Below are 25,621 nucleotides of genomic sequence, written 5' to 3'. Positions count from 1 at the left end.
CTCCTTTACGCAATGATATCTTCAAGAATTGAGACAAAACGCCAAACAAACTCTGCAACATCACACGTAAAAATATATTCCATGCAAGATAAAAAATAGTGAAAATAGTCGTGGACAATTTGCCAAGTACAACTTGTGCATCCCATTGTACCTCAGTGTGCCGATATATTTGCCTTTCGTCTTCGAGATATCGAGGATAGGGATTGATAAAGCATTTTTTTAAAGGGAGCCTTTGCCCATTTCACAATGCAACCTGGGCGGAATGTGTGTGTGCGTTTCTTTTTCAGTGTTGCATCAGCCTAACATATCTAGGCTGAGTCATATTCATAGAAGTTAATGTTGGCAAACATTCTAATTAAATCGGGACTGTCCCAAGTTCTTTAGTATTCTGAGCCATATCCCGATGCATGTTGAATCGGGATTGATATTGGTTAAGATTCAGCAGCGAGTGCATGAAATGCACTTTTATGGGTGCAGTGTTGCCAACTTTGAATAATATGCACACATCTAGTTATTTTACTCGTTTAGCTTCTAGTCACGAAATACTAAGAAGTGAAAAGTTTGTTTAAGCCCGTTATGCTTAGACGGGTTAGCCTAATCGAAACTGGACTTAACAGTTAAGATTTTGAAATCATATCCGAACTGTTCAATGCCTCCACTTGGATCGAACCCGAGAGTGCTTGATTACAAGGCGACAGCGTTACCACTACGCCGTCGGGGAGGTCCAGTATATGCTCTAAGGAGATTTCTCACTCGTTAATGAAAATAAGTTAAATTAGCACATTTAGCAACCTTTTGTTTTACACCAAAAAGTGCATATCATACTAAATGAAACGAAAGTACATTCAATAGCTTATCGAGAAGATAACTTGCGATGTTAAATAAATTCGACATGCCTGCTTACATGTAGTTTCTGCCGCTTCGATAATGAAAAATGCTGAAATAATCTAGAAAAAACGTGTAAGAAGATAAAATATACACGCATGCGTCATGTTTTCTAAATTTTGTTTGTTGTTCACCCCGTTCATGTCTGTTCTCCAATTTTAAAAGTATTTCATAAAACATTAATAAATTCGCAGATGGTATAAAATTCTGTTTACTTGATGCGATAATTATATATTCTACAGGAAAGTAATGTAAATGCATTCATTACGCAAGTTCGACTCTGTATGATTCTGCAGTTAATATTCCGATAAAGTCAACCTCTGTGGCGGAGTGGTTAGCGCAGCGCACGCTGCGCTGACAAGGGGCCCGGGTTCGAATCCAGGCCTGGCATGGTTGTTCTTTGTGAGTATCCATCAAATCATCAGGCCTCCTCATTGGCGCAGTGGTAGCGTCGTCGCCTTGTAATCAAGGGGTCCCGGGTTCGATACCCGGTGGGTGCACATAGTGGTTCGGATCCCACTTTAAACTGAGGGTCCAGTCCCGATTAGCGTTTCTGTGCATAAAGTCATGGCCGTAGGCAAGAAAAATTTTCGGGGGTGGTTCATTCATAATTGTTCCCATGGGCGTCGCCAGAAATTTGAATAATAGAAATAATAACAATAATTATACAATAATAATTAAAATTTCATAATAATAAAACAATTTTATTCAAAAATAATAATAAAAAATTATAATAATAATAATTATTATTATTATATCCTTAAGGGGGTTTACTCAATTCAGCAGATGTGTGAATATCGAGCACATTTTTTTTTCGTTTCGTACAGTGTGTACTGAAATGCACAATTATTATACTTTGTTATCAAATTTTAAGATACCTTAAAAAAAAAAAAAGCTCTAAAATTTAGATAGAAATTTTAGTCATAAAGTTTTTGTTGTTTGACCTTATAACTTAATTTTTGGAATTTTGAAAAGTGTGGAACCAGTTACTCTCTTAAAAAACTTAGCCTGGGGCATGGATTGTAACCTCAATCGCGAACGTAATGCGCTACGAAACTGGAGATCCTAGGTTTGAACTCCTATCAAGGGGGATTTTCAACTTTATCGGACAGGGAATTTAAAAGTTGGAAAGGGAATTTTGGGACAATCATAAGGGAATTTTCAGTGTATATTCCTTGTGACGCAGGAACTAAACTGGAAAGAGGACAGCATAAATGAAAATAGAGGGGTCATGGGTGGGCTGCAATTCCGAGAATAAATCCTGTTTCACTCAACTTTCAGAATTCCAAATGTATGAAAATTCTAGCTCTATCGTTTCAACATTGTCTCCTTGTATTTGTGTGATACTTCGAAAAAAAATTTGAAAATAGTTACAGATTTTGGTTTCTGAACTTCCATTAATCCAACATGTCAGATGTTTCGGGGGGGTTTGAACCCTAGAAACCCCCCTCTAAATACGGCCATGCATAAAGTGGACTTAAAACAACAATTAAATCAATCAATCAAACCACCATATCATCACTTATCGTTGCGATTAGCCAAAAGTGGAAGAAAAGCGACGCTAAATAACAAAATCAGATATTGATACAAGAAAAATACTTCCCAAGATGTCTATGGAAGCAGGGTGATATTTGAAGAGAGGGTGAGGGAGAATTTCCCTCCTCTCTTGGTGGGGTACTACATTTGAATTAGCTCTTTACTTTTAATTTGGCTTTGCAACACTGTGTACATGGGTATGACAGCGGGGTCTTCCTTGTCGCACAACAGTTTTGTGTTCTGACGGTCGAGGTGTGCATACGAGGTTAGGTTAGGTTCCATTATCATAAATACAATGAAAAAATATTATGCGCTAAGGGAACTAAACATAGCTAGCCTATGAATTGCATGAGCAGTTCTACGTTAGTTGATTCGTATAACAATACTGGTACATTGTACTGGAAACGCTGTGTTTGAAATGGAAGTTCACGAACACTGCCAACCAATATTTTCTACCCTTTATATTACCACCGACGAAATAAACCAACTCGAATATTCTAGACACGAATATGTCGTAGCTAGCCAAATCTTGAGCTCGTTTGGCAAGTTGCCTGTGTACTTTCATGTTACACACTCAACCTTTTTTGCCAAAACTATAAACGGTCGGTTTGGAAGCTTTACGTATGATTAGAGAGATTGCAAGGGTTGAAAGTGGATTGGGTTTCGCAGCTTAATATAGATCGCTGCAAGTGTGCGTCAGTTCTGCCAAGATGTGTGACATTTTGAACGTCGATAGTTACGAAAAAGACTTTCCGGCGCTAGCCCCGTGCGTGTCAAATGATCCTACTTCGTCACAAATGTCTGACCTTGAAATACGGCCATCATGAAGCGGCTTGCATTGTAACCTTGAACTTATGGGAATCGTGTTCCAAATTAGCTTCAAGCTGACGTGCAACCTACACGTGAACTGTTTTTGTTGAAACATTTTCTTGTTGCGTGACTGTTACATTACTTAGGAGATTATGTTCTCTTTTAAAGAAGGCAAAATGTACCGTTTATTATTGTACTTTAGAACCTAATGAAATGCCGCCTGTATTCGTCTGTTCGTGTTAACTATCGATAAACTATTGAAGTGAACAAAATTAGCTGTGCGGTATACTGCACTGCATACAAAATAAATACAGCTCAAATTAGCGTAAGTGTATTACACCCACGCACATATTTTCTTTAAGAAGTCCCAGGTTCGAATCCCGGCCTGGGCATGGATGTTCTTTGTGTGTGTTCCTTCATCAATTTGATGTCATCACTCATCCTCATCTTCGCCACTTAGCCAAAAGTGGCAGAAAAGCAAAGTAAAATAAACCAAATTAATCAATTAATTATTCAAATTCTAGTTCATGACCAATTTGAGACTAAATTTGCCCCCATCCCCCATAGATTGAAAATTCTAGATAAACCCCTTGCCTGTTGTTCCTTCGGTTTGACCACATACATGTATAGCACATAGGTGGCTAGGAGCAGTGGCGGCGATTACCCCCCCCCCCCCTTCCATTTTTTTTGTCCCCGCACTATGGTATCGTAATGCTAAGTCTTATTATCTGCCAAGAATAAGTCTACTGACCTTACCCCCCCTCCTCCCAGTTTTGCTACCCATTCGTCGCTGACTAAGAGCATGTATTAGGGGTTGCTGTGCATCCCCTGCTGCACCCTCAATTTTTATCTTGAAAATAAGTGAATGTATTTAAAGTAAGTTCATTACAGTGCATATTACAATAAAGAGATCTGTTCCTTTGTTTTCATTGGTGATGCTTTAAGACAGGGCCTTAAAAATGTATATCATTCATCTATCTTCCAGTGTGTCGAGCTATTCTATCTTAATCGTCTTTCTGTAAAGGAGCTTTCACACCAAAGATACAAGCAACACGGGTCCTTTAGTCCATAAGAAAGCATTCACCATGCATGCACAAACCACACACTGAGGTGACACAATGTGCACTATTGAGTAAGAGAGTCCAGTCTGAGTGGCATGGAAAGGACAAGTGCAGTTTGTTGTGTATCGCTTTGATCTGAAAGCTCCCTAAGAAAGTAGCATAGCTTGATGGTGTTTCGTTAACCAAAGAGAAAGTTGTAATAAGACAGTGCTATTTTCGTAGCAGGATAATTTTCTGATTAATGAGTTGAGGGATGTATATTCTGAAACTACTGAAGCCATAGTAACTTTGAATTGCCCATTAGCATGCAGGTCTTGACGTGATATACATGTAAAACTGTATATCTTTATTAGGGCTCAGCCGATACCACTTTGAAGTTCTACCAATACCGATACTATTACAGATTCCTACCGATACCGATACTTTGAAAATTGCATTAATCAATATTAGTGTATAAATATTATTCTCGCTTATATGCATCAATTTACCAAGAAATTTGCTTTGGAATATTGATTGATTGATTGGTTCATTGAGTTGGCATTTTAAGTCCACTTTATGCACAGATAGGCTAATCGGGACTGGACCTACAGTTTAAAGTAGGATCCGAACCACTATGTGCCTCCAGCAGGTATCGAACCCGCAACTTTGGAATATTCAAGAATCAGAATATTAAAATATATGTTATATATGTCAGTTGTTCATGCAAAATTGGTGCAAAATAAATAGAAAGTTTGAGTTTTGCATAATTTATAGGATAATTATACATTGCGAAAGTGTCGTGTGGCATTTTTGTGCACCCTGTGAAAGACCAAAATGCCGGATGCCGGAAAAGTATCGGCTGGTATCGGTAGAAGATTTCCAACTGATACTTTCCGATACTGATACCTGGCTCAGATCTAATCTTTATTGCTTGTATTTTCTGTCAGCATTAAAGTTTTATTGCAACTAGATTTTAGCTAATGCTACTTGCATCTTACTATATATCGTATTTGCCGGGGTATAAGATGCACTTTTTCCCTTTAAAAATAGGTCTGTAAAACAGGGTGCGGCTTATATGCCGATACTCAGGAAGAAGGAAGATGCATTTCACATTTTTGTGAATGGGTCAATGCTTCATGTATGCCGTGAAAACCAAGACAGTGGCTAAATCATTTTTATAAGTGTGGCATTAGTAACGTCACAGTAGGCCAATTTGTTGTATGAGCACTGAGATTCTGATTTAGAAGATTCTTCATTTAGCTCTGGTTTTGAGGAAGAAGATTAAAATGCATTCTTTCCTAGTTAGATTATGTAAGTTATTTGTTGAAAGTAGACCTACACATTACTTTATATTTGAAATACTATAAATTAATTATAGTATTCAGTGATAAAGCTTTTCCCTCAAAAATGTGTACAAAAAAAGGGGGCTGCATTTTATACTTGGGCAAATACGGTATTTCATGTATCATTGCCACATGTTCAGTTATAAACTTCAGTATGTACGAGTAGTTATATTATAACATACAATCACTGTATTTTTCATGTTTCTTAATTGTGATTTTTTCCTGCTGACGTTATTTAGTGATTACTACATTCAGTACTAAACTTAAGATGACTAACTTTACATTTTCAAGTTGGATATGGATATGTGTTAAAGCTGAATCACAAGGAACTGGATTTCCAGTAGGAATTCCCTAGTTGACGCTGGTCTGGCTACTTGGCTGGAAATCGTGACTGCTTGCCTGGTTTTTGACGAATAGGCCATGTTCTAATTGCAACTGGCTTTCTCTGCTAGATTCTGTGGAACAGCCAATCAGAGCGAAAGTTAAGCCATGTGAAGATGATCTGTGAGTTTGGCAAAGGAAAGTTTTTTCTCTGTGGTTTCCGAGTGTTGGTTGTGTTCGTTCACTTCTTGATAAAAGAAAGAGTAACAGAGATAATGTGCATTTGTGCTCAGTTCATTAATATTTAGGAATTTATCCAAAGTGATGAGATTTGTATGCAACAAATGTGATTAGCCAATAATGAGAAATTCTTATTATTACAAGTGTATTAAGTGTTTGACATAATTACTTGAACAAAATATTTTTTTTTTATGAATGAATCCTGCGAATCTCATATATAACTATGCATAGCAATGTCTTATGGGAACAAAAGTATACCGACAATTACGGTAAGAAGTTTCTTGTGAGCCGAAAACTAGCAGCTGAGCCAGTACCACACTAGTCCAAGTCCAAAAGGAAAGTCCAGCAGGAGATCTAGCTTCATGTGATTCAGGCATTCAAGTTGTTCAAATGAATATATGTTAAATTTTTATGTAATTTTTGTTGTCCTTGCAGAGGTAGCTCGAACAAGGCTAAGAGAGGAAGGCACGAAGTACAGATCCTTCTGGCAAACACTTGGTACAGTGTTTCAAGAAGAAGGGCATCGCGGATTGTACCGAGGACTTGCCACCCAGCTTATCCGACAGATACCAAACACAGCTATAATGATGAGTACTTACGAGGCTGTAGTTTATATTCTTACCCAGTATTTCAGACCCCCAGTTTCGGAATTTTACATGGATTTGGCGAGAGAAGTTGAAGTTCAACGTAGCGATGACACATTGGTTGAGGAAACGTGTGACTGAAAAAGGTTTGCAGTGAAATAAATTTTTGGCTGTGAATTGTTTGCAGAACTGATTTTACAGTGGATAACCTATCTCAATTGCATGAGTGATTTATTATGTGTGCATGTGTGTGAGAGAGAACGAAAAAGAATGTTACGAGTGTATTATTGGTTAGCCGTGCGATTGAGAAAAATTGAACCTGCAGATCCAGGACAAAAGTAAGAAATGATTTATACCTGAAACTACTTCCAGAAGTAATAAGTCATATGAAAGAAACCAATCAAAGCGGAGACTTATGTGAAAGTGAGTCTCGATGCATAATTTGAAATAACGTAAAATTAAACAAACTCAAAAGCGGGTAAGTCAAATATGGTAGCATATGATTTTGCTGTGATACATTGAAAACAAGTTTACGTAATTAAGTTCCTTGTCTATGTCGTGGTACCAAATTTAGATTTCTATCCAGTTGTACAGTTAGTTTTTCATTATAATTTATAGCAAATATTGCAAGAGCAAACCTTTTTCATTCGCATATAGTTCTTAAAATAACTGTAACTTTTGTTGAACTTTGATTTAATAAGAAAGCTAGTCGTAATAAAATCAACTGATATATAATTGTATTAGCTTTGCATTAACTACATGTTTCATAGAGAACCCACATTTTGAAGAAAAACATTATATTGTGATATATAATTTTTTAACACTTATGGTATCATGCTTAATTTGCAATTGATGTTTTTCAATGTTCTGCAAGTAAGAGGTGCATAATTTTATTGCGTTGGTATAGTTCTTTTAAGATGCTCTTACGAGAAGACACTGTACTATAGTGACCTAGTAAATTGTTTCCGTGAGCATGTCTTATGCACAACTGCTAAAATACAAAATGTTAATGTACTCATATCGCCAGGAAGTTACAACCAGTTGCCACCCCCAAATGTTCATTTTATTTGGTAAATGGGAACATCGGGCACTATCAAAATAACTTAGATTTTTATTAGTGTATCTTCCTGATGTTTCAGTTGTAGAAAATTATCACAGTTAATACTTGCTTTGGATACACATTGTAAAGATCCCAACCAAAACTCTGTATTTTGGTATGGCAGAAATTGAACACTTCTTTTACAAAACGTTATTCAAGATTGCTCATATCTGTACTGAAAATCTTGAATCCACTGTCACATATTGTATTGGTGGTTATTCAAACAGCAGAAATATTTGTTACGTCAGACATTGAAATAAGACTGTGTTAGTTAAAAAAAATTAGAACGGATGATGTTTGTATTTTCTTGTTCGGAAAGACTGTAACCTGTTATGTACATAAAGATTGAATTGTAATATTGTATAAAAGAATATAGCTTGTAATGTAGATGTAAGTCGTGTATATAGTCATATAAGAGAATTTTATTACATTGTTTTACTATGGGGTCTTATGTTTTTAGCAACAGTGAGGAGATTTACGTGTGTACCTCCTAATAAAGAAACTGTTGAGTTACCAGTGCTTGCAATTCTAATTTTTTAAAGAAATGTTGTTATTGTTACCAAAACTGTTCTATTTATTAAATTGTCCTTCAAAGCATTGAAAGCAGTAGAAATTGAAAAACACGCCTGTTCATGTAATAAAAAAGCAATTTAACTGCTTCCAATGATTTGGTAAGTTTAGCTGTGTAAATGTCAAGTGTTCAGTCAAATTTTCCCCAATGTACCCCATGCATAATTATTTGGCATAATTGTTCAGTGTTTCATAAAAATACATTAATGGGTCTTGTGCTTCAGGAATAGGCCTTAGATACATCTGTCAAATGTCAGAAATGTATTAAATAAAAATCCCTGTCAGCAGAATCCATTGCAAATATGTTAAATATATTTCAGTAAAATATGTATGTTAGATTTAATAACAGTTGCAAAATTCAGTACTACTTGCCACAATAAATTTCTTCCATCTTCAGAATTGTATGTTTAGGGGAAAAGGATTAGAGAATCTAACATAAATAATCCATTCTACTATTTCTGCAACCTGGTTATTTTTCTACCAGATACAGTTGTAATTTTGGGGCATAATGTTGAAGAAAGAAAATATAGATGAGCTACAAAATGATGATGTTCATCTGTCAAGTCCTGCCACTATTAGAAACTATCTACTATTTAGTTGGAAATAAATTTAAATCACTTCAGCTAAAGTAAATACAAATTACATGTCTGCTGTATCAGAAAAACAAAACAAAATATACTGTATCAGAATATGTAGTGCTTCATTAATAATACCTTTGTGATGGTGATATTACCAGTTTTCATGTTCACAAGATTTTTACTTTTTTTTGTATTATGTTGTTACCTAGTGTCATCCATCATTGAATGCTTTTTTACGTGTCTGACTCCAAGGTTATAGATATGTTTGTTAAACGTTGTTAGCAGTTTATTTTTAGAATGTGATCAATGTACAGTGTATTTTGTAGAATATTAAAAGCATATACATCATAAATAAGCCTATTTATTATTAAAAATAAATCCTTTCCCTACATGCATAATGGTTGGTAGTCATCATATTAATATTAGTTTAACACGTGATATTTAAAATGTAACATCACACTACATATTTCATATTGAAATAATAGCTGAAATGAATTTCCCACATTGTCTACACCTGTTACTTTTTTTTAAAGGGGCCCCAAAACTCAGTTGGTGGAGGAGTTCAGGGGCAATTATCTCTTTGCTCCGAGGGCCATTATTCCCTCCTCTGCCATGCAGGGTAAACAGCGTATGAGTTAAATGTGACCATTATTTTGTGTAATTTTGTGAAGTTCATTTTTCTGACATACTGAAATTTTGTGGACATTTCTGTCGAACTACGTAGTTCTTCTTTTCCAATGTGTTACGATTTTGTGATCTCCAGTGTTCGAAGTGAAAATTCCTAGCTGCGAATTTCCTTGTTCGAGTTTGAGGATAGAAGGAAGGATCCCTCTGTGGAACAACTTAGGTGAAGGAGGATGCTTACACAAATTCGAGCATTGCTGATCTATTAATAAAACTGTTCTTGTTTCATAAAAAAGTCTTTAAGAAATATATGATCAATGGTCTATTGAAAAGAAATGGCAGCGTTAGAATTATTAATAATAATATTGAGGTCCACTAACACCAAAGTTAAACACCGTGTCCATGTGGCAACAATGTTTTGGGAGCTCCAGTCCTTCCAATCGGCATTTCATTGAGTAACAATTTTTTTAGTGAATAGAGTACCATCGCCGCTTTATTATCTCTCTCAAGATTGGAGTCCGCTGCTATTTCTTCCTAGCATATTGCAATTGACCTTGTGATCTTAAGTCACCGCCGAGAGTATAAAGGACCAGTTCAACCCCCATAACTGAAGTGATAAGTTTGCTTGAGTATATTACTCACATTAGAAGGCTAATGTGAGCGACTCTTACGTTGAATCTTGGGATGGCTTTTGGGGTTGAAGGAGCATCCACCTCAGAGGCCAAAAGAGGAGTGTTTACTATCCTCTAACAATTCCATCAAAACACAATTTTTTTTAATAGCTGTGTATTATATGTAATCTTATTAAAAATGTTTCAATCAAAAAATACAAAGGATCACGAATAAAATATTTGGCAGCGTGAAGTGAGAGAAAATATTTCCAGATTAGTCTTCCAGTTATTTATCAGATATTCAGACTATCCTGATTTAGTTTCAAGAAGCTACTACAGTGATATATAAGTCGATAACAAAAAATTAGAAGGTCATGTATTTGGGGTAAAAGTTAATTTATTGTATAACTAACGGGGATGGGGGGGGGGGGACTAGCTAACTATTGTACGTTCGTTCAGCTCTGGCATCATAATTTTTTTGACACTTAAGACCCCCTACCCCCAATATTTTACTTGCAGGGGGCCCCAGAGAACTTCGGTACGCCACTGGCTCGAAACGTTGGAAGCCAATATAGACTTAACCTGGCTGGTAACCCGAGAACACTTGTTCGACACACTACTCAGTTATAATGGAGAAGATGCGCAAAATTGTTATACATGGAAATCTAAACTCAAAAAGTTTATATTGGTCAACATTAGGGCAAATTGTTGCAATTGTAGAGTTTTTTTTTCCCCCATTTCACAAACGTGTTATCCATGCACAACAGTATTTCTATACCTATTTTGCTGAGTATCCACCCAATGGACATCTGGTTTGTAAGCAGTACTCCCAAATTTCAGAAAGGAGCTACATCTGTAAGAAAAAGTCGTCAGGCTGACTGCCAACAAAGGGGGAAGCAGCTCATGAAAGTCATCCTTGTCCCAGACCATGTTTGAATAAGTGAGTGCATGTCACAGTAACCATCGCAAAAGTCAGTTTTGATATGTTGCAATGTGTCTGAAATTGACTACAGTTGCATGTGTACCAAATACAAAGCTCTCCTGTCTTCGATGGCAGCTCAAACGTCAACTCTGGCAACAAAGTGGTATGTACTATGTGGCTGCAAGGTACATAAACAAACTCCATTTGTAACAATTATGTGAACCTGGTTTCCATTAAATGTGAACAATGTATGTACAGGTAACGCAAAGACCCCACAGTCGCTTTAACCAATGCTCACATGATGTGCATCATTATAGAGCGATGTAACAATAGAACAGCTCGGAAACGGGCATGGTCAGAGCAGTAACTCACCCCTAGTATGGTGTGTAAACTCGAACGGCCAACACCGCTGGGCATGGACTCGATGAGGTGATCGATGAGAGCTGGGAGGATTCCTCGCCATTCTTGACTTTGGGCAATTTCAGCTCTGGAAGACTTGAGGGAGGTGTCATCCTACTTGCAATGCGTCTACCATGCGCATCAGGTATTATCTATGAGATGTAAGTCCAGTAATCACGCTGGCCACTTCATACTATCAATTCCCTCGTCCTCTGGCACGTTTATCGCCGATGAAAAGGAAACAATCACCAGTGGTCAGAAGTAGCGAGCTACTTGTAGCGTCGCTACTGTAGCTAGCTACAAAATTTGTAGCTGTAGCTGTAGCGACGCTACATTTTGAAAATTGTAGTTGTAGCGGTAGCGAAGCTACAAAATTCCTGTAGTTGTAGCGAAAATTTCGCTACAGCTACATTTTTTCTTGGCATTTTGAGGTGAATTTTGAATGTGGCAACAGTGTCAGAAAAAATCGAAAATAACCCTTAATGTTGCAGGAGGTTCATAAAGACAGTCTATTACATGGAGATACAGATTATCTAGATTGTAGATTATAGATATCTGCGTAATTTATTTAATTAGTATCTGAAGAATTCAGATATCCAGATAACTAAGTGACATATATGAATATATTCCTGCTAACAGCTACGTTTTTTTAGCTGCATCGCTATTTTGGGGAGAAACATGCCTCGTTTGCGTCACCCCCGGGACAAATCCTGTGGATATTCATGGTGTAAGAGACACCAAAATGTCATTAATTGCTGTGTAAGACACAACTTGCAGCAAAAACGAGTGATGGATTTTCCACTGCACTGACAAGGGAATGGCTCAGTACGGTAGCATTGATCATCGTCAGTATATAGGATCTCACCAGCAGGAAATTATTGTTACAGGAATGATAGAGTTTCTGGAATTACAATTATTTTCGCGATAGTATTTGTTCACAAATTTTAAAATTACAATACGTTTAGAACAGTCAGGTTTACACGACAGTTTCCTCAATATTTTTATCATATTGCAAAAAGTATGTACAAGTTATTGACTTTCCTGCAGAAACGACAATTTTCTTTAGTTAATATACATAGTTTTCAAATTTATGTATTTCTCCTACTTTTGCGTCACTTTTCTGTAACTTTTGCTAATCATGATATACATCATCATCCTTCGCTGTTTCCTGCCTCAGTCTGGGTTGGCATAGAAGTCAAGCCTCTCCATTTTTTTCCTGGTCTTTCACAACTCCTCTCTTTCCAAGGTGTTCCAATCTTGTCTCCTAACACTCTCCACTATCTGCTCTTTCCACCGACATCTTAGTCTCCCCCTTGGCCTTATACCCACTCCTTGTGCATTGTAAGCTCTTACTGGTAGTCTTTCTGCATCCATCCTCTTCATGTGTCCGAACCATCTCATCTGTGCATGATCTATTCTGTCCTGAAGCTTCACTACACCCACTGTCTGTCAAATCTCCTCATTTCTCATTCTATCCCTTCTAGTCTTCCTCACAAGACTCCTTAAAAAATTAATCCCCACTGCCTGCATCTTTTCTTTATCTCTCTATGTCATTGTCCAAGTCTCTGCTCCATACGTAATTATTGGCACATAGTATGTGTTACATATTACCTTCTTGCATTTCATAGGTACATCCCTATTCCATATTAATCTTCGAAAGCTTTGATATAGTCCACCACCATTCATTTGTCCTCCTTTGTTTACCTCCTCATCTATTCTTCCACTTCTCTCAATCATGACAATGAGGATAAATGGTTTATTTAATTATTCTCTTATCTATAGTTGCTTTCTGCCACTTTCGGCTAATTGTGAGAACGAGGAAGAATGATAATGAAATATTTATTCTCAAGAAAAATATGTTGATGTGAACATAAATACTTAATTCTACCAAATTTTATTTGTGTATAATTGTAATAATTATGTAATTTGGGTAACACCCTAATTGCAATATTCATATATCAAATTTAAATTGATATGCCACTTGCATAGGTATGGTATTCTCAAAAACTATAGTAAAAATAAGTAACTTAAGTAACATTGCTATCAAAATTATCAAATGACTGGAATCATTATAATGAATAACAGAATCTATTTACCAGTAGTAGGGGATTTTTTTTAATACCCATATCGTTGTTTTTAAGTTTTTTTATGCAGAAATAGCGCAAAAAGTAGCGAAGTAGCGAGTAGCGAACAGGAGTAGCGTAGCGAGCTACTTTTTGCTAAATGTAGCTGTAGCTGTAGCGAAGCTACATTTTGGAAGAGTAGCTGTAGTTGTAGCGAAGCTACTTTTAAAATGTAGCGTTCTGATCACTGACAATCACCTACTGCATCTGCGCACGGCATGGCAAGAGCTCTGAGGTTCTCGTCCCCATATCTAAGGGCTGTCAAACTGCCATTTTGGATGATGTGGAGGTCTGTACGTCCCACAATTTTGATTCCGGCCCGCACCATCAGTCCACCATCTCCATTTTAGAATGTCTCTTGCACAAAAGCTGGGTTATAGTGTGTTCCATTCCCTCCGGATTAGGCATGTCTATTGTAAGGCTGGAGACTGCACTGTGACTCATCGGAGAACACCGCTCAACTCCATTCATTGTGGCCCCAATTACGATGTTCTTCAGCCAAGTTTCTACGGACTGAAAGCTGAACAGTAATGGAACACATACCATGAGGCCATCTTTAAGAAGGCGATTGCAGGCAGTTTGAGATGACACCTGTGCCCTTGCTGAGAATAGCATGTTGTAGATTCGTTGCATTCTGTCGTCTGTTCCAATCGGTTGTTAACAAGAGGTACCCGTTGTCTCTTGCTGTTGTTGCTCACGGACGGCCTTCATCTCGCCGCTTTCGTCACACATTTCCAGTTGTTTGCAACCGAATCTACAGGTGCGAAATGGCACTTTGAGACACTCCAAGGGCTAGACTGTCTGTCCAGCGTCCATCCTTCCTATGGCTCTCCATGCCATTGAATCAGGTAAATCACACTTTAGAGTAGGCATGGCCAGATCCGGATCCTAAAATTTTTCGGCTTCTTTGGAAATTCGAATGAATACATATTAGTTTCAATGACATTTACAAAATCACCTGTGACATTTTATGTTAAACAAGTAAGATTATTTTTGTGCACGAGTGTGTTAGCCGATGCGTAGCAAAGTATTTTAGCAACAACACTTGAAAAAAATCTTGTAGGACTAATGAAAAATTTATTTGTAATCGAAGATCATACCTTTTAAGGTGTGGTAATATTATAATGGGATTGAGATACGAAACTCTCGGATCTGGATCTGGATCCAGATCCAGATCTGGAACTTTCTGCTACTGTCATTCTCACAGCGCACTTCAGTTGTCATCTCAGGTACTCTATGTCAGTGTTCCGCAACCGGTGTGCCGCGGCACACTAGTGTGCCGTCACAAGGTGAAAGGTGTGACGCGAACTTTTACCTACTATTGTAATATTGTAAGAAATTAAATGTCGATTTTAAGTAAGAAGGTGCTTGTTTATTTATGCTGATAACTGTTATATTTTCATAGAAATTAAATGTAATTTATTTACTCAATATTGTTATAGTTTGATCATTGTATATGTATTCTCGCCTGTATTATTGGGCCGGTTTGATGAGTTACAGACGGCAAGCTTTGTGTTCACCGCAAAGAAAGCCACGTAAGACTTTTAGCAAGCCTTTTAGCGGCCCGCACCAATCATACAATAGAGCTACGAGGGCCAATTTATATTTTGAGCCTTGGCAACACTGATTGAAGTTAGGCGCGATTTGACGTTTGCACGGAATCGTCTGGCATTATTGACCATAAAGTACTTCAAATGTTTTGTCAATAGCTTGATTTGTGTTGTTTATGTTGCCTTGGAGATTGCGCGACAACAATAAAATGGAATTAACTAGTGAACATTTTCGTGCGATGATTTTTTACGATTTTCGACGTGGTTTATCAAGACGAGTGCATCGATCAACTTACTTCCACATTTGGTGATGAAGCCCCATCCTTTGCCACTGTGAAACGCTGGTATAACGAATTGAATCGTGGCCGCCATTCGCTCACGGACGAGATTCGCGAAGGTCGTCCAAAATCAGTTGTTGTTCAAGAAAACATTGATGCTGTGCAAAACCTAATACTGCAAGATCGTCATGTGACATACTGTGAGATTGAGGCAACCATAGGCATTAGTTCCACAAGCATATAACAGGTGCGGCAGTGAAACGGGCGATTTGGCAACCCTGGAAATAGCAAGTTACGTAAGCAAGCAGAAAACGGGAGTGGTGCCATCTGGACAACAAATCTTTGCCATTGACACTGATATCGGTGTTCAGTCAAAATGGCGTCGTGGACCGGTGAACAACGCGCTTTTGCCGTGAAGGCGTTTTACAAAAATAACGACAGCTACGTGGCCGCGCAGCGTGTATTTCGTGCCCATTTCCATCTCGCACGTCATGCCCCAGTCCCGTCGTCGCATGCTATCAAATTGTGGGTACAGAACTTTGAGGAAACGGGTGATATGGTGAGAAAGAGGGGTGGAAATGCATGTGTGTGACGGAAAATGGGGGCCACCTGCGTGATGTCATTTTCAAGTGATGGACATCTTGTGCCGTGACATGTCTGTGCAAGATGTGCACGTTGTTCAGAAACATTCATCACAAATTGCAAGCATTGTAAATTCACGTTGTATTTGTTTGATATCGCTGTGAATAAATTTATATCTCTGGTGGAGGTTTCAAAATCGCCCGTTTCACTGCCGCACCTGTTATAAAATATTACATGATCATTTAGCTGTGAGAAAGGTATGTTCTCGTTGGATCCCACACAATTTGACAAAAACTCAAAAAGACGCTCGCGTCAATTGGTGCAAACAAATGCTCAATAAATACAATCGTGGTGCTTCAAAAGACATTGTAACAGATGACAAATCATGGATATATGCATATGAGCCGGAACGTAAACAGCAGTCGACTGTATGGGTGTTTCAAGATGAACCCAATCCAACAAAAGTTGTTCGCGCTCGAAGCATATCGAAACAAATGGTCGCCTGTTTTTTCGGGAAAACTGGTCATGTGGCAACTGTGCCTTTAGAGGAACGTAGAACGGTCAACTCTGAATGGTACACAACAATTTGTTTGCCAGAGGACTTCGGTCAAATACGGAAAACAAACAAACGCCGTCGGATCATTCTCCATCAAGACAATGCCAGCTGTCACACATCTCGTCTAACAACCGACTTTATGAACGATCAAAAAATCGAATTGATGGGTCATCCGCCGTACAGTCCTGATTTGGCACCCAATGACTTCTTCTTGTTCCCGAATGTCAAGAATAAATTGCGTGGACAACGATTTTCGTCGGCGGAAGACGTCGTTGATGCGTTCAAAAACCATATTATGGAGGTGTCTCAAGAAGATTGGAAAAACTGCTTTGACAAATGGTTCGAACGAATGCAAAAGTGTATTGACCATAAAGGAGAATACTTCGAAAAACAATAAAGCAGTTTTCAATGCCAAATTCCTGTTTTTTCATTGTTAGGCTCAAAATATAAATAGTGACCCTCGTACAAGAGGAACTGGCAGATTTGACAGCAGACAGAACATTGAAATTAAAATTTTTCGAAGTGCCTTTGGATACATTTTGGTTGTCAATAAGCAATAATCTCCGAGATGGCAGTTAATGTGTTATTACCATTTTCAACTACTTATTTGTGTGAACTGGGCTTCTCGCCGTTGACTGAAATTAAAACATCAAAGAGAGAGAGACTCAAATCCATCGATGAAGAAATGAGGCTTGCGTTATCAACGATTCCGCCACGAATCAGCCGTCTGTGTGCAGCTAAGCAGAATCACATTGAAGGTATGAGTAGAGTTATTTACTTTAAAATTCGTATTAGAAATGTGTATTTTCTACAGTGAATTAAAGTTAATAAATTTTTAATAAATGCATAATTCTATTCATGTTTTATAATAATAATAATAACAACAATGATGATAATAATAATAATTGATTACATAACGACGTAATATTTCGTAATTATATTAAGATTCATATGATTTTGAGCGGACAGACATTTTGGTGTTCCGTGTTGAGTCTAGGCCCGTCTGGGGTGTGCCGTGAGTAAAAAAAGGTTGCGGAACACTGCTCTATGTGATCAAAAGTATCCGGACACACCGCGAAACGTGTGTTTATCATAGAGGGCGACACAGTACTGCCATCTACCACATGGAACACATAGTCAGCGAACTCAGTAGTCTGCAAACATTGTGAGACAGCAGTATGGGATGGTCTGAGGAACTCACAGACTTTCAACGTGGTCAGTTGGTTGGGTGCCACTTGTGTAGGAAGTCTGTGTGTGATATTTCCACCCTCCTAAACATCCCTCTGTCCACTGTTTCTAATGTTATAGTGAAGGGATGTGAACAACCCAAAAGCGTGCAGGCCAATCTCCCATGTTGACCTCCAGAGACCATCGAGTGTTGAAGAGGGCCGTACAGCATTATCATCAATCATCCATCACCACCATCACACAGGAATTCCGAACTGCATCAGGATGTACTCCAAGCACCATTACTGTTTGGCTCAAGGTGCGGCATCTTGGTTTCCATGGCCGAGCAGCTGACCATATGTCAAACATAACACAGACAAATGCCAAACGTCGCCTCGTGTGGTGCAAGGAGCGTCGAAACTGGACCATAGGAGTGATGAATCACAGTACACAATGTGGCGATCCGATGGTAGGGTGTGGGTGTGGCGAATGCCTGGTGAACGACATCTACCAACCTGTATAGTGCCGACAGTGAAATTCGGAGGTGGCGGGGTTAAAGTGTGGTCATGTTTCTCCTCAAGGGGGCTTGGCCCCCTTGTTGCTTTACATGGCAATGTCACGGCACAAGCTTACGTTGACATTTTAACAGCTTTCATGCTGCGTACCGTCGAAGACCAGTTCGGGGATGACCATTGTGTCTTTCAACACGACCGAGCACCCGTCCATACTGCAGGGCTTGTGGGGGGAGTTGTTTGACGACAACAACGTCCCACTAATGGACTGGCCTGCGCAGAGTCCTGATTTGAATCCCATAGAACATCTCAGGTATGATTTGGAATGTCGACTTTGTGCTAGACCACACCGATTCACATCAATACCTCTTCTCATTTTGGCGCTCTGCCAGGAATGGGCTGTCATTCCTCAGGAAACCTTCCGGCAACTGATTGAAAGTATGCCTGTGAGAGTGAACGCTGTCGTCAAGGCTAAGGGTGGGCCAACACTGTATTGACTGCCAGTGTTCCCGATGGAGGGTTGCCCAAACCTGTACTTTATTTTCAGGTGGGTGTCCGGATACTTCTGATCACATAGAGTATATCGGCATTAATGATGAGCAAATAGTCAATGGAATCCTGTAATGTGTTAAATCCCATCCAACTTGCCAATTAAATTATTAAAATATCACATTTTTTTAATTAGTGTAATTATTATATACCATAATTATTAATTTAGATCAGAATTACTGTCATAGGCATGCGCAGACCCTCTGATTAGGGGTAGGCAGAAGCCTTGATGAAAGTTCAATTAGGGGAAGAAAGGGTAAAGTAGCCACTCTAAGGTTTGATGAATTCTTATCATACCTTTTTAATCAGCAAAGTTATAGAAACATAGACCAATAGTATTATAACTTTACTTCCAAATTATATATTTTTATTTTTTTTTAATTCTTGTTGTTTAGAAATGCAGACGTTACTTTTTTATAAAAAAGTGCGAAGTGGCCACTTTGCCCGTCTAGGTTGGGTAAAGGGCCCAGCCCCTTCCCATTTTATTTTACCTGCATAGGTAAATGAACAAATCAAATTGATTCAGAGTGTGTATTTAATCAATAGACACAATACAGAGAAAAGCTTTAAGGCCCTGCTTAGGTCTCATACAGTCTTGTCCTAATGTCATGCAAAGCAATGAAACTATTTTGACACAGGATTCAATTAACAATAAAATTTCTGCTCAAAACTTGGGAAAATCATACTCATCCATTCAATAAATTGTTCGAAATACAAAAACAATGGACAGAAGCCAAAGTTATAGTTATAGATCCTAATCATACTTTATTGTTATTCTATTTTGCATATTGATTGCCATTACATAGACACGGAAACCCATAGAAAGTCTTTCACCTTCCAACATTCTTTAATTTATCAATTAGACATACCCTTACATACTCAATGCAACATCCACTTCAGGGATCTTGGAAGGCATATCAACAGTGGCGTCTCGTCTCTTGGGGCTTCCGGGGCTTAGCCCCTAAAGAAAAACGGACGTATTGACGTAATTTTCAATCACCATAATACATAACTATCACACAATCTTTTAATAGGCGATTTTTACCGACGTAAGTTCATCGTCAGCTGCAATGGATACGACAGCGCTCCTAGCGGCATTGATGCCAGTTATCATCTCGGGGCTCGTCGCAGAGGAAGGCGTGGTCTACGCTACACGCTACAGCACACGCTACAGTGAAGGTCACGTGCTAGCAGAGAGAGCGAAGGAGGGGAGTCCAATGGGTTTGGATGTTGATTCGGGGCTATAGTAAGAATCACGAACCTTCCGACCCTCTGTAAACAACCGTCTCACTTCGAGTAACGTATCACTCCGCGCCAGCTGTTTAGTGTTGCCCACGAGACGAGACGAGACGAGACTTTGGTCTGTCCCGTCCCGTCTCGTGAAAATGCTGTCTCGTCTCGAAAATAATCGTTTGTCCCGTCTCGAAGGGTTCTGTCTCGTCTCGTCTCGTAAAAGTGATCCGGGATATCATGCCAACAAAAGCCAAAAGTAGCAGAGACACGAAATATTTTTCCGGAAAGTGGGATAAAGCTCCAAATATTTTACCCATTGCGTGGTGAGAATAAATAAGGTTCGTTAATCATGAGAACATTAACATTAAAAATGCAGTTTGTTGGTTACTGATTGCTAGGTATCTTATGAAATATATCTTGTGGTTTTTCTCGCTTCATACAACTGTCTATCCATCGTAGCCTCTAAGTCCGGTACCACCACCGCTTGATCTAATTTATCCTTCGGCAAGCACGCATCTAGATATATATGTCGGTGGAGGTTGTCCGAGCCAAGTGTTTCAGAAAAAATGATAATAATAACATTAACGACAACAATTAAGCAAATGTTTAAATTAATACATTAATATAATTCATAGGTCTATTCACTTGAATATGTAAATTAATCAATTCTATTATTGTTATTGCATGAAATGTTACAAAGATGGTAGAAGAATAGTAATATAACAGCACGAATATTAGCTAATATCTAGCTTACGTGTAGTTAAGATCGTCAAAATCTGCATAAAAACAGCTGTCTGGCAAGAAAATTAATGTCACAAAAAGGTGATGAATTGAATATTTGCTGAATAACAAAAAAAGATGTTACATCCAGTTGACGAAAAATAAAGTTCCTGATCATTATTTTATGCTCATTATTATAAGTAGTAGCGTACATAAATCTTCATTGATACTGTCATTCAAAGCAGTATGATCCCAATAGAATCCTTGTTGTCTAGTAAGTTCGGCAGGAATATGTAACCCTCGATTATGTTAAACAAATATATTTTTTGTTTAGCTAGAGCAAGGCCCCAGGAGGATGCAACAAGCCGTTCCTGCAAAAGTGTTTTACGAAGCGAAGGAACGTGACAAAACCACCACGTATGGAAGGCAAACCTGCATTTATTTTATATCGCACATTTACAGAGCCGTGCCTCCTGAAGTTATAAAAATCCCAACTTCAATGATTCTTTTAGACATGCTATAGTTGAAAAAAATATGTTTAGATGCACCAAAAGTGCATCATTATCAGATTATGCATATAACATGTTATTGGAATCAACATATTTGTGTAAATTGGGTGCCTCCCCGATGGCGTAGTAATAACGTCGAGGTCTTGTAATGAAGGGTCCTCGCGTCGATACTCAATGGAGGCACAAAGTGGATCGGATCGCACTTTAAACTGTAGGTCGGTTCGCGATTTAGCCTATTTGTGAATCAAGTGGACTTAAAAAATATATATATATCAACCTTAAGAATATTAGAATCCACTAATTCACCCGCAGGTAAGTCAAATTTCACATATCCCTCTTCATCCTCGTTCATAGACTTCATGCAATACTCTTGTGTTGCATCCCAGCAGGTGCGAGAAATGTGAAGTTATTATTTCCTTGTACTGCGTTAGTTCTTTTCATAACAGTAAGGCTAAATTCTCGTTTTATCTGAACTTTTAAAAAATGTGCAAAATACGTCTCTATCTTTAAACAACCAACCTTTCCCATGTATGTGTAAAATAATCCCACTCTGTCTCAGAAAACCTCTTCCCACGATCAAATGAAGGAAACAACTCTCAAGTCTCAACAATTATAAATAAATATAAATATCCTATCATTTATACAAACAGTAGCACATATCACGTCCTTTGGTTCAACACTGTCAACAGCTAATGTTACTTTCCTCGTCCTAGTAAATTTACTTCCAACCACTGATGGCACCAGGGAAATATGACTGGGGGGGGGGGAAGGCTGGCAACAAAATATTGTGAGGGGGCAGTCACATTAAAACGCCCAAAAACACTACACATATATATACTTATATAATAATACTTATAATAATAATTATTATTATTATATTCATGTATGGTGTTTTGTGTTTGTCTTTTATTTAGAGTGGACGTTTACTGCCTAAATTTACTTCTTGATTACGAGTTTATCTCCACATAATTCGTTTTAATAAAGACATTAATTCTTTTCTATTGGTAAGTTGCGTTGTCTCTAGTGGCCTATTTCAGTATTGAAAGACATTCATAATTTTATAATTCATCGTCTTTCTTGAGATGAAACTACTGATATAAATATTTAAGTTATAAGATAGTAATATAAATGATAAAAATAATGCTTCGAAGAGTTTAATTTTCTTGCAAAATAAACGTGACGTTTGAAGAAACGAATCTTCTTAAGTATTAGAAACAATGTGAGGCACTTAGTGAAGTGCAATTCTCCTGTAGGAGAATTCTGCTCTGTGTGCTTTGGATAACACATTGCCCACCTTTGGTACGTCCAGGACTTGACATTTCTTCTCAATGGCAAGAACAGCCAAATGAGGCAGTTTGCATCCAGCATCCTGTTTCGAGCAAGCCTTTTCAAACATTTTAAGGACAACCATCTTCGTAACGCTGAAGAGTTTTGGGTAAAATTTGTGTTTCACCTTTCAGGGAAATGTTATCACAGGATAAAAAATCAGACAAAGGTTACAGTTATCTCATAATTCAAGTAATATTCTGACCCTGGCATTACTTACTCTTACTCTACCACTCCAACGTATGTCTGTGCTACACAATTACAGGCACCTATGGAGTTCGTGGGAAGAAGTTCTTCGATTTTGATATGTACGAGAAAGAGCGAACCTGCATCTAATGATTGAAGAGTGGTAAATTTTAATAAGCGTTCTTTTACCTGCCCGCGATATGTTTTGAATCGAATTTTAAGAGTATCGAAGAAATTCCCTTTATTAAGGTTTCCTCAGACTCATAATCTCGAAATTCAAGTCCCTGAATAGTAAGAAACCGCGATGAATCCACAACTGACATGTAGTGTCGGGTTTTCTTCGATCACCTTTGGTCCTGGGTTCGATACCCAGTGGAGGCACTTTAAACTATAAGTCCAGTCCCGATTAGCCTTACTGTGCATAAAGTGGACTTAAAACACCAAATCAACCAACCAACCAAATCTTGAATCAACTTTGAATGTCTTTTAATAATTAACGTTGTCACTAACGACCACGATTAGAATAATTTGCCCGTACTACAGATGATATCTTGTGGTCCTGAAAATATTCGTGATGTTTTAAAAACCATCCACATTCAACACTTTTTCCTAGTTCTTAAGACTGGTTAAAACTTAGGTTAATCTCGGCTATTACAGGACATAAATGAATGAGAAATCACCTATACCCAGGTCGGCGCTCGAATCTTGGACGAAACAAATTAATATTTGTTAATCAAGTTGGTATTATAAGCAGGAAAGTGATATCATGCAGAATACACCACTTTGAAAAGGTGAAAATCGTCATACTCTTATAAATGAACTCTTTTATTATTCGATATTTAATTAACTTCAGTTGGGAGGCCCGCGGGGGGGGAAGTGTCTGACATGGGGCGTCCCCCTGCCCCCCTCTGGCGTGGTCACTGCTTCCAACCCTCTAATAACTTCGCTGCTGATAGCCTCACCTTCGAAATGGAAGCTTGTGTGTCGGCGAATAATACAAAGAACTTGTGTTCACTGTCCCTCTTTCATTCAAAGTCTGCCGTTTTCCTTTTCAGTTTTTCCTGCAAAACTTCCTGTCAGCAAGCAAACCAAATTACAGAATTTTTATTGCCCCTCCCTTGCATCAACTTTCATTCCTACTTTAGGCCTGGATTTATGGCACGTACCCGCTACTGCAGGTCAACCTCGCCCTATGTTTGGTGTTTGCCCCCTGAAGCAACGGTGTCCATTGTTCAAAGCGAAACCTTTGTCAGTGGGGAACGGCGAAAAATAGTCTCGGAATACACCCTGATCGTAAACAGGCTCCCGCCACCCTGACATTGCTGTCAGCTTCCCTCTGAAGTTCGATAAAACTACTTTGTGAAATGTGTTTAATAACGAGTGAAAATGTAGACAGTAGATACTACATGTATTTTGCTCATAAACTTGAAGGCTAAATTTACAGAATGAAAAGAACAGCTACAACATTCCTTCATCTGATTTACAGAAAGGCTAATCGGGACTGGACCCACAGTTTAAAGTGGGATTGAAATCACAATGTGCCTTCACCGGGTATCGAACCCGGGACCCCTTGATTACAAGGCGACGACGCTACCATCGGGCAGTCCCCTCATGGAACAAAGTTTCCTTCTACGACGATTATACAGAACTTAGTGCACTTCCTTCATTTGAAATCTATTCTATATCAGCCTCAGTATTTCGTTATTACAATCCAAGGAATAGTATTCTCCTTAAATAAGAAGTAAAGAAATAAAAAAAAAGCATTGGAAATAATATTCAAACGGACTTAAAAAAATCGAATCCAACCACCTGTAGAAGAATGCCTGAGGGAAACAACAATAATTTTCTCAACAAAGACATATCCGAAATTTCCATAACATTCTAATAATTTCGCAACCCGTACAAATAATCATGTGGTAAAATCTTGTCGTGGTTCCTTGTAAACACTAAAATCACCAAATTACTTCTTTCCATATTTCCCGTATTTTCTCCTCCTCTTTAGCTCTCAGCTGTTCGGAGTGGGATAATGCAAGATTATTTGTCCCTAATTATCTCCTTCTCTTAGTCTTGCTAATATCTTGGACTACTTTCCCAACAACTCCTTATCAATTTGTACTGCCATGTTTCCTACAATGCTTTTCCTACTTCCTAATAACAATCACTTCTGTACACCCTTTGATGTAAAAATTAAATAATAAAAATAAACCATATCCGTCGGTCCAACCTATAGAGCTGAGACTATTTTTACAAGATAAACCTCGGACGCAGACATTCCTCGATCTTTTGGCCCCTCCTTCCACCTTCTCTACCTGCCCTTATACTAGATGTTATTCAGGATTGTATTAGTATCTGGAGTACTATCGTAACATAAAGTTATTAACCTGGAATAAATTGAAAAACAAAAATGGGGAGTAATGCTGTGTTTTGAAATAGTATTGAAAATAAGTTTAGGTATTCATTCATTACTCTCTCTAGAATAGTCTTCTTTTTACTTAATACAAGCTTATCAACGTTTCTAATTGAAATACTTTATTCCAAGCAAACAAGTATTTGCAACTGATTAAAAATTTTGCTTTTATTTTTTCGAGACATTCGAGACGAGACGAGACTTTTCAAAAGCCGTCCCGTCCCGTCTCGTGTCTCGTCTCGAAAACGAGACGAGAAAGGCATTCCGTCTCGTCCCGTCTCGAATTTCAAAAGGCTTGTCCCGTCTCGTTTTCGAGACGAGACACGAGACGGGACATGTCCCGTCCCGTGAGCAACACTAC

General features: G+C 38.3%; 1 protein-coding gene across 1 annotated transcript in view; it reads left to right on the top strand.

The window, feature by feature from the left end:
• The window catches only part of Rim2 (replication in mitochondria 2), a 73,355-nt gene extending 64,003 nt beyond the window's left edge, over positions 1–9,352 (top strand). The window contains exon 6 of the mRNA XM_083132264.1: positions 6,611–9,352. Coding sequence (XP_082988390.1) covers positions 6,611–6,900 — 290 coding nt within the window. The 3' untranslated portion in view covers positions 6,901–9,352. The remainder of the gene's footprint in view (positions 1–6,610) is intronic.
• Positions 9,353–25,621: the final 16,269 nt, after the last annotated feature.

This window comes from Lepisma saccharinum, chromosome 12, assembly GCF_977018435.1.
Source record: "Lepisma saccharinum chromosome 12, izLepSacc3.1, whole genome shotgun sequence".
NCBI classification, from domain to species: domain Eukaryota; kingdom Metazoa; phylum Arthropoda; class Insecta; order Zygentoma; family Lepismatidae; genus Lepisma; species Lepisma saccharinum.
Note: the sequence above shows the minus strand (reverse complement) of the source record. Positions and strands in the feature narration are given on the sequence as shown.